We start from the raw sequence: 15,070 nt of genomic DNA on the forward strand, positions 1-15,070 counted from the left end.
GTTATAATGAAAGGTACCCTTGTTTCACTTTAACTTATTTTAATTTTTCTCTTGAATTGGAGCCAATTTGCTGACTTTGGTCCTGTAAGTACAATTAGGTAAAGAGTTTAAAAGAGGGGAAGGAAAATCCTGAATAACATGGTATCTTTAAAACAAAAAAAAACCCCCAAAACACTAATTTCAAATGCAAATCTACAGGAAGTAAATATATCGGCAGATGCTGCTTAAGACATAATTCAGAAATGTAAAAGCTGTCAGTTTTCAATCCTGTACTCGCAGAGCAAAAAAACAAGGATAAGAAGAGCAGCGTTTCTCAACAGCATATTATTATCAGAGGTTAGAAGTGCAGTGTGGAGGAGAGGAGCAGGCAGGAAGTGAGGACTCAAAGACGGCACAGTGAGCAAAATGAAAAGAGAAAGTGAGCAATGCACGGAAGGGGGAAAAAAACCCAGCAGGTAAGGTTAATGTTTCATCATCAGGCCTGATGTCATGGCTGACATCACCCAACCAGCACTGGAAGCTCTGTATGGAAACAAGTAGTGAAATATAAGGGGAGAGTGAAGAAGAAAGTGATATACAGTGTGAATTTGCTGGGAATTTTGAGTGAGCAGTAGTGTTTTTGATCATTTTGTGAGCTTGAAGACAGAAATTGAGAATGATCAAGTATCTTGCCTGAATATATGTGTGTGTGTGTGTGTGTGTGTATAAGTGTAAGAGGCAGAGGTACAGGCACAGCCACTCTCCAGGCCTCCCACTCGGAGATACTGTAGCTCCGTGGCGACAGTATCCATGGTTACACCGGAGATATCACTTTCCCCCTCAACTATAAATACCGCTAGTGGGGACACCTTGACTCACATGCACACACATACACACACACACATACCAGTTTGGCATGTTGGTAGGAAGTAGAGGTGGTAGAGACAGAGAGATTGTATTGCATTTGCACAGTTTGACTGCACACACACAACCTGAAGGTGCGTGTTTTATTAACATATCATATAACCTCACCACAGCACTTTCCCGCTTGGTCTGGAGAGTGATGTTTCTCCGTCCTTCAAACACACTGGTCTGCGATAGGTGTGAGTGTGTGTAAAGGAGATTAGGTTTTAGCCTCCATTGAAGTTATTGCTTAACCTGTTCTCTTTTTTGAAATGTGTCTTTGTGTTTAAACAGGAGATGTTATTATCAACATGCTTCCTTTTTGTGTTATCACAATTGAACTTCTCACCTCACACACTTCTTTTCAGGATTCCCCAGGCCTGCTCTGTTGAGAGGCGGGGGTTCAGACAGGGCATCATACTGGAAATTTCCCATTGAGCCCACTTAAAATCTCTCTGCTGTGTACATTTAATCATGTCTGTTCACACATTGACACCAGTAACATCAACAGTAACTCTGATTTTCTTTTTTAATGTTCATTTTGGTTTGTTTTTTTGCAATGTTGCTTTGCTTCTCCAATCCCAAAGTGAGCCTTGTTCATGTTGGACTTTCTTCTGTCAGTTTGTTTGAAAGTTTGCAATTCAGACGGCAGCTTGTCTGTTTAATATATGCGTTTTTATACATACGTTTTTTTCTCTTTCTTTCTTTATCCCTCTTTTTGTTTTTGTAGAAATCTCTCGTTCAGGTTTCCAAGAAGGTAGGCAACATCCCAAACGTTAAATATAACCCCTTGATATACATACGTATATTCTCTCTTCATATATATTTTACATATATATCTCCTCCCCTTCTGGTGTTTCGTGCAGCTTTTTGTTGAAATCTTCCCTCGTGCCTTGAGCCTTATCTTTTCTCCTACCATTTTTTTCTGTGGTTGGCCCCCTTTTTTTGAGCCTTCTGGTTTTGAGTGCCGTGTTTTGGCCCATTTGATTTTTTTTTATTTTTTATGATTTCACTAACTTCCCCCTCACCCACGCACTTACCTAACTCACTCACTCCATCACCCATGCAGCACAATAACACCTCACCCCTTCCTTTTTCTTCGTCCTTCCATCGCCCCACCCACCTCTTCCCCATCCTTACCCTTTTTTCTCCATTTATTCGCCAGGTAGAGTGTGTGTGAGATTGTATCCCCCTTAGCATCCCAGATTTAGGTCACGTTGTAATGGTGTAATAGATCAAACTACTTCTCCTTTTTACCATTTCCTTTCGTAGCTTCAGATGCAGGTAACGTTGTCCCTTTCAGTCCAGTAGAAATACTAATATGGTAAGAGAACACCCTGTGGTAGTATCGTCATTTTTAAAAGTATCTGATAGACAGAAGTGACACTATTAAGGTGTTCAACTCATGTATTCCAGGATGTTTAACGTTGCTAACAGCCTAACGCCACCTTTCAAATTCCACCAAATCATCACCCATCTCACTCTCCTGCCATCATCATTTTGCCCACTAGAATAATCCATTAGCTGTACAGGCCAAGGGCCTGTTTTTAGGCCTTCTGTGTACTTTTCCTGAAGATCCCGCAAGGGAAGTCATTTGTAAGACCAAGTCCCCGGCTGTAGTTGGTGGTTGGATGGAGGTAGATATGAGGAGGAGGGCCCAGGAGGGACGGGGTTGCAGTGTTTCTCAGGCTGCACTCTTTCTGGAGGCTGCACTCTTCCCTTTTTCTTTCATTGCTCTGTTTTCACTCTGGCACTGGCTCTCTAACAGCAGCAGCAACAGAACTGGATGGCTTTGACCTACTCTGGCTGGAAAAGACCTTTACACTGTGATCACACTTACTGAGCACAGATCGTGTCATATGTATATATTTGTACTGAGACACCCCAACTGTAAGATAAATGCTTGTTTTATCTGTGTACATAGCGAACATATGACAACATACTGTACATTTCTCCAAATACACACACACAGATTGCTTTCTTTCAGCAGGTAGAGCATTTTTTGTCTAACTCAGACCATTGCTCCACCTGGTGGTTAGAAAGTGTAGTTAATTTTTATTAACACAGCATTAAGAAGTGCTTCCTGCCATTTTAACCCTTAAAGACTTTAACAGCTGCTGGCAATCAAAAGCATTTAAAATATTTAATAGCTTTTGAGCCATTAATCTTATCAATACATTTAAATAATTCAAGTAAAATGCAATTTGTGAGCTTTTCAGGAGCATCAAATGTGTCCTTTTTGGACATTTAGAGGCTCCGTAGTGAATATGGAAACACCATCATGTATTACATCAAAATTGATGTAGTTTAACAAATGATGTTGGTTGTAGATGCTTATTTTTATGTATGTGATGATATATTTTGCTTAGAAAAGTCACCTTTACTCTGAGCTTTTATAAACATCTACATCATCAGTAAAGTAAATATATGAAAATATTTGACTTTAAATGAAAAATGCAAAATATAGATGATAATAGTTAATTTAAGGTAAGATGTAGAGAAATGTTAATTTGGAAGTTGCCACAAAAATAATTGTAAGTCTTTAAGGGGTAAAGTCTTGGCTATTTCAAGATTCTCACTCCTCTTACTATATTAGAGGAACATCTTGCATGCTACACGCAAAGATTTTGAAATATAGGTCAGTGCAATATAAGTTAAGCACATTTTATGTTTCGAGCTGTCAGTGCTTAGCAATTAATCGTATGAGAGGTATTTGACGTGAGTTATCGCCTTATCAGTCCTTTGTGTTCCCTTGATGTCACAGTTTCTCAGTAAGGTTGCTATTTTGCATCCCTTCCAATGCAGGGCATGCAAAATGGCACATCTGATTTCACACCAGTCATCAGTTTACTCTTATTATTTTTTCCTGTGCAACTTCACTTCTCTCACTTGTCATTTCCCATTTGCTATTTTTAACCATGTTTCTATTGCAGGAGCTATTTGATAAGTTTTTGGTTATTTTTTTTAAAAGGACAAACCAAAAGTGATGTTTTTTTTTTCTGTCCATGACTTGTTGAATTTGTCATGTGTGTCTACCATTGTCTGCATGTATTCTGCTGCTGTTTGTCTTATTGTTGCCCTGTTTGTCTGCTTCTTTTGTGTGTTTCCTGTCTCGTCTGCTGGTATGAGAGAGAATCTGTGTGCATGTGTCTGACATAGACAATACATTGTTTTCAGGTGACGTGTGTGTGTGTGTATGGTAGTGCGTTGTGTGTAGGTCCAGTGTTACTAATAAAGGCTTTAACTCAGCAGTGGGATCAGTCATGCTCCTAACCTCCTTTAGCTGAAAGGACTCGCCCTCACCATGCCAACCCTTTCCAAACCATTCCATTCCAATCAGAAGCAGTTCATTTGTTCATGACGTTATATTTTTCACAACCCATTCCATTTCAAGCCATCCCATTCTATTGTAAGCCATTTCATCCTGGTCCAGATTGATCCATTTTCTAACATTTTAATTCATTACATCTTGTTCTATTCTAAAGCATCCAGGCAATGTCCATACTAATGTATTTTTGTTTTGAAACAATTTTTACTGTAGTAGTGTGAATACTATTAGTAAATGTAGTGTTTTTAGGATCCCTAAAGATGCTACTGACCCCATTTTAGTTTATAAACTCCAGAGATGTGTTGTGGTGTAAGCGGGCAGAAATGGAGACTGACAGAAATAAACTGTAGTCGTTCCTACATCTCCAACTAACAATAATTTAAACTATTGATTCATATGTAATATTTTCTCCAGTATTGATTAGCTGTTTTAGCTATAGAGTGTCAAAAAATTGTAAAACCTTTTTTTTATTCCCTTAAGCCAGGGGTTCCCAAAGTTGGGTACACATACCCCCAAATGTACTTGGAAGAAGCCCAGGGGGGTACTTGAAATTTTTTGGGAAAAATACATTGAATAAGTCATCATGTACCGAGTACAAAATAAATAATGAGAATTAATGCTGAAAAACAAAACACAATAAATACATTTATGTAATAGTTATATTGTCAGTCATCATGTTTAAGCTTTGGTAACATTTTAAGAATATTTCTATTTTATATTATTCAAAATGACTTTATTTGAGTAGTTAAGTAATTATGTTTTGTTGATGAAAGATTAATTTGTTAATGACCAATTTATTTATTTTTCTTAATTAAAAAAGGGCACTTTTCAGTTTATACTTTGCGCACAAAATTTCCTATAAAAAATGTGTTATTTTTTATATGTTACAGTTAAATATATCTTGTTTGTTTATAAAGTTTTGAAAATATAAACAGACATCTTTAGGCAAAATTTTTTCCTGTGCCAATGTTTTTTCAATCAAAAATGTTGACGCGAGAGTTGGGGATACTTGGCAAAAAAAAAAAAGTATATTTCAGGGGTTACTCCACTGTAAAAAATTTTAGAACCACTTCCTTAAGTCCAACATATCATCCCCGAAAGGTGTTATTTGGTCCATATTCTAAAGATATGTAGTTTACTGTCAGAGGAGTAAACAAATCAGAAAATATTCATACTTACACTGACAATGTAACAGATGAGCTCATTAATACCTGTGTGTCCCTTTCTCATCGAAACAAAAAAGCAAAAAAAATCATCCAGCTATTAATTCAACATGAATTCTGTAATTCAGGTGTTTTTTCGCCTGTTGTTTTGGTTAAATTCTGTATTTTATCACAACATTCAGAAGACGTGAGTTATTTACAATTCTTCTTATCCAGTGTGTACGACTAGTTATATCTTGTGCGTTTTATGCACCTTAAAATGGATAGAGGCCATTCTGTAACAGTGGGATTTTAGAATGCTGTTATAAAGTCAATACATTAGTGTGGATGTAGCCTCTATTTTCAGTCCATTCCAAGCCTGTGTTTTCCATGTCCAGTTTTCTGATTCATCATGTCCATCATTCATCTTTTCAACCTACTGGACTGCTGTGGCTGTAATAAAACGTTTGCAAAGAGTGAAATGGCTTTACTCAGATCTGGATCAGCTGCTGTAGCAGTGCGTTATGGGTTGTGAAGTCTTGTGAACAATGGATGCAGTTGGGGTGGAAGGTTCAGGCAGGCATGGCGAGCAGCGGCCGGCTTATTTACTGTTTAGAGAGTCCAAATGTTGCCCCTGGTCTTCAAAAAAAAAGACTAAACTTTTGTTGATTTTTCTCGAGGAGTCCGTATGAGGGAGAGGGTCGAGATGAGGGGAGCAGGTGAGACACAGAACAGACCGAAAACCCCCTACCCCCCACCCCACCCCTACAAAACCCCAGACTCAACCAAAACCGCCTGCCAATCAATAGCCTGGAAACCAATCAGTAGCTGATCTCTGAGCTTGTTGTGAATGGCTGGGAGAGGGAAACGAGCTGCCGTGTAATTGGTTGGTGGTGGTGATAAGAAGGGCCTAGTCTTAACCAATCAGGGTTCGGGACAGTAGCAGCGGTTGGTAGCATCCCAGAGAGTAAGAGTGCCGGTGTCGGAGGTTGACCTGCATGGTGGGTGTGTGTGTGTGTGTGAGGGGGGAAATCCAAATCTTTCAGTACCCAAATGTGTGTTTGTGTGTCAAATAAATCAGAAACTAATATCACAAACACTCTAAAAAGGTCCACACTTCTTTGTTACGTACACACAAACACACACGGGGGTACTTAAATTTGCTCTTTGTCTTCATCCATTTTCACAACCTCATCATCTCCCTCTTCCTCTCGATCCTTCCATGTCTCCCTCCTCCCCTCCATTTTTGTCTCTACTTTTTAAACTCTCAATTCTCACTTTTTCCCCTTCCTCTCTTTTTGATTTCACTTTTCGCCCTCCAAACTCTCTCCCTCCTCCTCCTCTTCCTCCTCTCTTTTCTTATCCTCACCTCCCCTTGTGCTCTCCTTCGTCACCCTCCCATCCCTCCTTCCAGGTCCATGCTGAGCAGCACCGTGGACAAGTCTGAGAAGACGTCCGGCGGTGTTCTCTCCTCCTCTTCCAACAACGACGAGAACAACTCCTCACCTGGATCTGGAAACACTGGTCAGTTTGGTTTTCCACTGAAGAACACGTAAAGCAGTGATATTTTCAGCCATGTTTCCACCCAAAATACAGAGTACTCCACTCAGAACTCTAGTCCTTGAAGCTAAAATATTCCTTCCAGTTGTCTGCATTTCTACCAAGGTCTGCAGACCTTCGAAGATTATGAAATGAGCTTGGTTACATGTGAAAAAGTGTGGTAGTTTTGTACCTGGACTTTATCGGTCAACACTTTTTATACATCTACAACAGTGTTTTTCAACCTTGGGGTCAGGACCCCACGTAGGATCGCCTGGAATTCAAATGGAGTCGCCTGAAATTTCTAGAACTTGATAAAAATTAAAATAAAAACTTAATAATAATAAAGAATATATGATGAGGTAGAGAGAGACAATTGTTTATTATATCCGGTTTCAGATGCTGCAGTTCTTTCATAATTCATAGCTTGAGTTATTGTTTGTTCAGTATTAATTGTCAGCCTTGTAAATCCAAGCTGGACTGACTGTACATATCCTGACCAAGGAAAATAAAGTTCTTACTTTGTGCAGTAATGTACACCTGGCTTTTCTGCCTTTGTCCATGATGATATACATTATATAGACTAAATGTCATCTAAAATTAACGTTTATTTGCCACATAGTATAGCAAACTATTACATTACCAAAAACAAATTAATTTTAGCAAAAAAGAAAAAAAGTCTCCGTTTTGAATGTCTGGGGTCGCCAGAAATTTGTGACGTTAAAATGGGGTCACAAGCCAAAAAAGGTTGGGAACCACTAGTCTGCAAACTTTGAAATGCTGTGAGTATCAAATAATCAGACATATTCACAGTTGTAGGCCCACCCACAAACTTCCTGAATTACCCCCAAGCAGGAAAAATTTTTGGGACTATTTTAGCCCCCAAAATTGTCCCCGAAGCTGAATTTAGAACCTGGTAGTAGACCCTGCAGTAGAAACAGAGCTATAGTTCACAAACTCTGACTAAAATAAAACAAACAGGAAGTCAATCAATCAATCTTAGATATAGACAAACTTTAAGTAACATGCTAAGATTTGCAGTCACATCAGTTTTGTTCTTCCCGATGTTAATGGCTCATGGTGTACAAGTAAAAAATTACTTTGCACAGTGCGGTACATTTTAATAAACAGCTGTTTTATGACTAATGTTTCAGGTTCTATAAATCAAGGCTTACATTCATGATAGCTGGAATACATTAAAGCCAGTGAGTTCCTCCAAATACATCTAAAACTACTTGTTTCACTTGTAAAATTAACAACTTAACTGAAATCAGAAACTAAACTCAAAACCGAAATAACAAAAACTAATTAAAATGTCCACATTGTTGTACCATGAATGTCAGCATTTTGAGTGAAATCCAGATATAACAAAACACCATCCACTGATATTTTTTCTTTGTTCAAAGTCTGTGTGACTCACAGGGTTCTCACCACAGAAACTAAATATAGAGTCCATAACCATGTTTTCATTGTAGTGTAATCATGTGAAAATAATAATAGTGGTTTTGTTACCTATGATTGAGCTGTTTATACCTACAGAGTCCACCGTGTTTCTATGGAAGCTGAGAACAGATTTTCTCTTCTTTTGCTTTTCCTTTTTATAACTGGTTGTGTCGAGCCATTACATGGATTACTGTCACCTACTGTCACTTACGCTGTTGGTTAGTTATTATACCCTTCATTAAAACGCCCAGAACTGGAGGATGTGCACATAAAATACATTTCTTAATCATAATTTAAATTGCAAAGAAAAAATAATCTTGAAGTTATTATGTGCAATTTACATAGAACTACAGATGAGAGAAAAAAGAAAAAAATGCCTAATTAAAAAACAAAAAGCACCAAAACAAATTTAATCCATGGTTCAAGGCATCATCACAATAGTAGTGGAATTTTTTTTTCCGAACATCCTTAAAATTTTACAAAATGTCAAATATAAATTGCAGAAAAACCTTCTGTGTTTCAGTGGGTTTGGTTGTATCAGACAGATACAGACAAATGCAAATCTTCTTTACACATGCCTTTCTCTCAATTTTTAGCATTTTTTACACATTTTTAAATAGTTTTTAAAAACATTGACACTCAATATAAGACTCCGTATTATTCCCTGGGAAGGCCGGGTATCAGTGAGCAGGAGGGGCAAAGTGTTGTGTGACTGGGCGGAGGTATTAGTATGTTCGCTTACTTTTTCACTTGTTTGGTGTTAACAAGAAGAAGTAACCAAACTCAATTCTTGACAGTTTAAACATGTCATGCCCTGGAAGTTTCATTATTTTGCTTAAACATCCAGTTTTGACTTTGATGGAATGAGCATGTGCAGAAGGGTTTGGAGAATGGAACAATACTTGACAGAGTTCGATGACTGAACAGTGATCCTTAATGTAATATATCACAAATGCATGTGGTGTCCTTTAACTTTTTCCACCTGTAGATGCTTATGAAGATAACACTCTGAACTTTTAGTCCCGCCTACATTCTCATATCACTCTTCTCTTCTTCTTCTTTCTCCTCAGGTGGCACCGGCACTCCCCCAGCCATCGCCAGCCAGAAGGATTCGGCCAAGCCACGGTCTCTGCGCTTCACCTGGTCCATGAAGACCACGTCATCCATGGAGCCCATGGAGATGATGCGTGAGATCCGCAAGGTGCTCGACTCCAACAGCTGCGAGTACGAGCTGCGCGAGCGCTACATGCTGCTGTGCGTGTCAGGCAACCCGGCGCGCGACGACTTCGTCCAGTGGGAGATGGAGGTGTGCAAGCTGCCGCGGCTCTCCCTCAACGGCGTGCGCTTCAAGCGGATCTCAGGCACGTCCATCGCCTTCAAGAACATTGCGTCAAAGATTGCCAACGAGCTCAAACTGTGAGTGCAGAGGAGCAGCGAGGAGAGATGAGATGGAGGTGTGAGGAGCAGGAGGGTGAAGGGGGTGCTGGGATGAAGTTGATGCTGTATTTAGGGAGGGGCTGCTGTGGAGGTCAGGAGGTAAGCTAAAGGGTGGGATCACTTTTAAAGTACCATGATTGTTATCTGGACTTAAGGTCTGAAGTAGGGCTATATCAGTTCTCTGAGACTAGAAAATCCTTGTTTTCTAGAAGTTTTTGTTTAAGTTTAAGGCCCTGCGGTTAGAAACTCTGAGTTCATTTCCTCTGTTGTGAAGTACTTACAGACTGAGGTGGTCTCTCTGCTGGGGTTTTTGTCACGTTCTACTTAGACGTTCCACTCTTCTGCATGTCCGATCTGCTCTCTCTGTTTTTTAGGAGTCACACTTTGATCACTTTGACCACTCCTGTCACTTCCTGCTATTTATTCAGTTTCTCTGCACAGTTTGGGGTTGGGGGAGGGGCTACACTAAACATAGGGCTGGATGGTAGAGACGGAGGACAAAGAACTGAAAAAAGAAAAAACAAACTCTGAATTTCTAACAAGTGCTGATGATGGACTACAAAAGAATGTCCAGGTTGGAATACGGAGCCTTATTTAGCTGGAAAACTCCTGAGATGAGTTTGGATTGAATTCTTCAAAACTGAACAGACTCCAGCTGAGCAGATGCTGTGGCCCTGAAGCCCACATCTCACACACACACACACACACATATAAACACACAAACCGATGGATTGTGGATGGGTGAGCCCTGCTGTTGTTGCTGAACGGACCCTCTCCACCCTCCACCTGCCCCAACCACCCACCCACCCTGAAAAGAACTTCTAAAACCACCCACCTGATCCACCCTCCCTCTAATCACACACCCTTCACACCCGTCTCCTTCCTTCCTCTTCGATCTTTAACTGAACTCAGCACAAACACATCCATCCTTTCTGCCTCTTCACTCCCTTTTTTTTTCCTCCTCATTTTTACGTTCTCTCGCCGTTCAGTCCAAGGAGGCCAGTCCGACTTGATGTCGCCATCGATCCTTCGGGCTGCAGCTTGAGTCCAGTTGTTATTTTATTTGTTACTTTTTAACACTTTAGTTTCTTCTTTTATTGCTTTTAAAGAGTTGTGCACTGGAAAAGAGGGGCATATTGTACTGGGGAGGGAAGGACAGACAGATGATTCTACGTTGCCTTTCTTTGAAGAAAAGTTGAAATTTGGGATTTGTTTTTCTCACACACATCAGCACATAAATACTCAACCAATATGTTTTGGGTTTTTTTATTTTAATGGTGATTGCTTCGGTTGGCATCAAGCCTTCATATCCAGAATGTCAACCCTTGAACCAAGCAGATTTCTCCCTGTTTTTTTTTTTTTTTGTTTGTTTTTTTTCCATTCTTGTTTTTGCCCTCTCATCACTCTGCTTCACGTTCCCAAAGAGCAAACACACAACAAAAAGGTGTCGTCGGAGTCTGTAACAAGCAGTACAACGTGTGTGTGAGTATATTATAACAGATCACTGGAAAAAAGAAAAACACAAAAAGAGTCAAACAACAACGAATGGTGAATTATTTCCTCTTCTTCTACTTTTTGATTTGATAATATATTTTTGTCGTTTTAAAATTTTGGGTTTGTACAGATTTGGATTTCGGGGGTGGGGTGGGGCGGGGGGGGGCCAAAAGGTCATGTCGGATCATATCATCGCTGCCTTTCCATGTAGTGCAACTTTTCGACATGTTGAACATCGCTCACAGCTCGTAGTGTATGGGAATAAAGAGAAGAAGCAGCCCAGGAGTTTATCTGGAGGGTCTGACGAGGATAGACGTTGTGGTGATGACTACTGCTCGATCATTTCGGCCATTTTCTGTGTTTTAGTTTTGTTTATATAAACGGCCTTACCGGTGGCATGAAGCAGAGAGAGGGGAAGAAAGTGGAGGAAGGAAGCACTTCTTCTGTTCTCAGACTAAAAACCCACCTTATCAGCACACCTTAAAACCACCAACCCGGAGAAGTGGCTTCCCTCTCTCCTCCTCTTCCTCTTCTCATGCTCTAGTTTGTCGAGCACCAGCTGCTACCGACGACAAACAGCTCCACAAACGCAACACAAAGGGGGTCAGACGGAGGAACCGACGGGGATGAGGCCACACACACACACACCCCCCCTCCCGTCCCATCCCATCAGCTGGTTGTACCTAACTTAACTCATTTTCTTTCTTTCTTTTATCACAATGACACACTGTCGTTTTATTTTTCTTTCAGTTTTTAATACGTCAGATTTTTTTTTTTGTTTGTTTCTTTAAAAGTTGATCATTGTATTAAGGTGCTGGGTATTGGATTCTAATTATTATTCTGGCTGTTGCTGTTATATTATCTCTTTCAGGGTTGATTTTATTTTACATTATTTTCGTTTTACATTGCTGTAATTTACATTGATTTTAAATGTGTTTTGAGCAAACTGTAACTGTAGTGGTGGGTTTGGGGTTGGGAGGGGTGATCAACTCCTGAAAAATGTATTATTTGTTTGTTTTTTTTTTTTGTTTTTTTTTTTTGTGCAAAGACAAAATGATGAAAAATTACAATGATAGTAATAAAAACAATGATATAATGATAGCCTGCCTCTGAAATCCATTATGACCAAAGGGAGATAAATGTGTTTTCCTTAAATAATCTGCTCCTGTTTTTGCTCAATGTCGATCCATACTGACCTCAAAACACACACTGTGGTGGAATGAGCAGTGTTTGTTACATAACTGAACCCGTTTGATACTAAATTATCATTTCCTCTTTTTTTTTTTTTTTTTTTTTAAACACACTTGTGTCCTGGTGCTGGAGATGAACAGAAGGGGGCGCTGTTGGAGAAAAGGATAGACCTGTTTCTTTGCAGGTGTATTAAATGAATCATCAATTCAATTTGTGCACCTGAGGGTCACACTGTGAAGATTTAAAGTGGATTATTCACAGTAAGTAGTAGTTTTGGTGCAGTATTATTATATGCATTTGGAGTCTCGTCTGTCACTTAGTGTTTCTGTCCCCAGAGGTCACTTTCAGACACATACTGGCCCACTTCCTGTTGGATTTTTGGAGGAAAAAAAAAACTGCTAATGAGTGGAGGTGCTGCGACTACATGACTATCTTCCTTTAAAAAGATGAAGTAAGGTATTACATCATGACTTTTGTTTGACTCTGGTGAAGATTTTTACCACCTTGAGTAAACAGACTAAATATGTGCAAGTGTAAAAACATTTTAAAATGCAGATTTATATTTCATGTGTTAACCTCTTGAGGTGCATTCAAATTTTTGGCTTTTTTACACAAAATAAAAGCCTTAATTGGAAACTGCATGACCCAACAGCTTTTTCAAATACTTTTTTTTATATTATTTTATTTTTTATGGAATGTCCTTTGCAGTGGACACTGAAACTTGTCCACTACAGAGGGCACACATGTATTCCTGGGTCTCAGGAGGTTAATGCATGTATTAACAGTCCCTTAAGTAACAAGATAGCATTTCTCCTACAGATGAGGACTTGATTTTGACTGTCTTTGTTAAGAATTTAAATATTTTTGTAAAACCTTTGAAGACCGAAACGACTGCCTATGATCAAAAGCACCTACTGATATAAAATGATAACTTCTGAACCACTAATCTTATCAATACATGTAAATACTTAAGGTTCTCAACTTCTCAGGTGCCTCAGGTATGACCCTTTTGGACATTCAGGGGCTCTGTAGTGAACATGAGAACAAATATTTTCTGCAACACTGATTCAGTATTAAAACCTAGGTAGTTTTATGAATAACAGTGCTTGTAGATTCTTGTTTTAATGCTAATTTGATATATTTTGCTTCAAAAGTCACATTTGTTTTTGCTGCTCCAATATAATAATCTTTGGATTTACTGAGGTTTTATGAACATCTAAATGATCATCATATTAAAAGCAAAAAAATACTTGATTTTTACTGAATAATACAAAATGCAAAGGACAAATCACTTAGGAAAGGTTAAAGGTAGAGAAAATTCATTTGGAAGTTGCCACAAAAGTAATTCCAAGTCTTTAAGTGTTAACTCATAAAGATTAGAAACATTAATTCTTGATCCCTAATTTAACCAACAAGCGGTGCCAGGCACAACAAACCCTGCCCCTTGCATGTATTGTTGTCTATTTTGGCATCGATCCAGCTGATGTCATCATGTCTATGCCTGTGCTGATGTCAGCATACCATTTGCCTCTATATATGTGCCAAGTTTGAAGTAAATTGAAACAAAATTTATGTTTTTGTAGACATTTTAAATTTTGCCCATTATAAGTAAATGGGAGAGAAAAAAGAGAAAGGATTAGGGTTTAAAAAATTCATAAAAATTGGGACTTTGACCTACTTTTCCCAAAATGTAGTTGCATCTATCCTGGGTCACTGGCAATCTATAAACCCAATTTAGTATGAATTCAACCAGTAGTTTTGCTGCTATAGACATTTGAAATTTCACCCATTATAAGTAAATGGGGGGTGTGGGGGGTAAAAATTCATAAAAATTTTGAACTTTGACCTATTTTTCCCAAAATGTAATGAGATCAATTCTGGATCACTGGCAATCTATAAACCCAATTTGGCATGAATTCAACCAATAGTTTTGCTGCTGGAGTGTTAAACAAACCAAATCAAAACCAATACCCCTTGCCTCCCCTTTGGGGGGTGGGGTAATCATGTTTATCGATCGAAACCTTTAACACCTGAATGTGAAAACATTTGTAGTCCTGTTTTGCTTGTTCTCAGTTACTCTCCACATCAGTTAAAAGTCTTTTGTTATTAAAGCTGATTAGTTTTCTGTCCTGGGAATGCCCGTTGAAATGCTCGGCCCTGCTCAGGAATGTTGGATCTGCAGGTGGCCGAACCTGTTGGGACTAAACAGATGGTGTTTTGAAAAGATCTGGATGATGTATGTGTACGTGAGTCTAACACCGGTTTAGGATGATATAAAAATAATCCAAACTGGACAGATGGTGGATGAAAAGCTTTAAAATATGACAGGTGCTACACTATTTGGTCATTTCTTTATTCTAAAAAAAAAAAACAAAAAACCTCAAACAATTCAGTTTTCCACGATGTAAACAACTTCTCACATACAGTTAACACACAAGCAGTTTTTGGAGGAAGGAACAAAGTTAAGAAAACAAGTCACTTTTCTGAGCAAAGTCAAAAGGCAGAGCCACTTTAAAGCCAAACGTGACAGATGCTTAGATTTCCACCAGTTCAACTGGACACTGAAGGTCTCACGAACAAGAGATGTGATGTCAACTTCACACCAAGAAGGCGG

General features: G+C 39.0%; 1 protein-coding gene across 12 annotated transcripts in view; it reads left to right on the forward strand.

The window, feature by feature from the left end:
- The window catches only part of mark2b (MAP/microtubule affinity-regulating kinase 2b), a 56,264-nt gene extending 44,890 nt beyond the window's left edge, over nucleotides 1-11,374 (forward strand). For 5 of the 12 annotated variants that reach the window (XM_030161742.1, XM_030161751.1, XM_030161748.1 and 2 more), the window contains 4 exons: nucleotides 1,613-1,639; nucleotides 6,033-6,071; nucleotides 6,767-6,876; nucleotides 9,405-11,374. In XM_030161742.1, the coding sequence (XP_030017602.1) occupies nucleotides 1,613-1,639; nucleotides 6,033-6,071; nucleotides 6,767-6,876; nucleotides 9,405-9,754 (526 nt within the window). In that variant the 3' untranslated portion in view covers nucleotides 9,755-11,374. Of the gene's footprint in view, nucleotides 1-1,612; nucleotides 1,640-1,748; nucleotides 3,196-6,032; nucleotides 6,072-6,766; nucleotides 6,877-9,404 lie in introns of those variants that run through there. The other 7 variants (XM_030161746.1, XM_030161754.1, XM_030161745.1 and 4 more) reach the window with 6 other exon arrangements.
- The last annotated feature ends 3,696 nt before the right edge of the window (nucleotides 11,375-15,070 follow it).

The sequence above is a fragment of the Sphaeramia orbicularis genome, chromosome 18 (assembly GCF_902148855.1).
Source record: "Sphaeramia orbicularis chromosome 18, fSphaOr1.1, whole genome shotgun sequence".
In the NCBI taxonomy this organism is placed as follows: Eukaryota; Metazoa; Chordata; class Actinopteri; order Kurtiformes; family Apogonidae; genus Sphaeramia; species Sphaeramia orbicularis.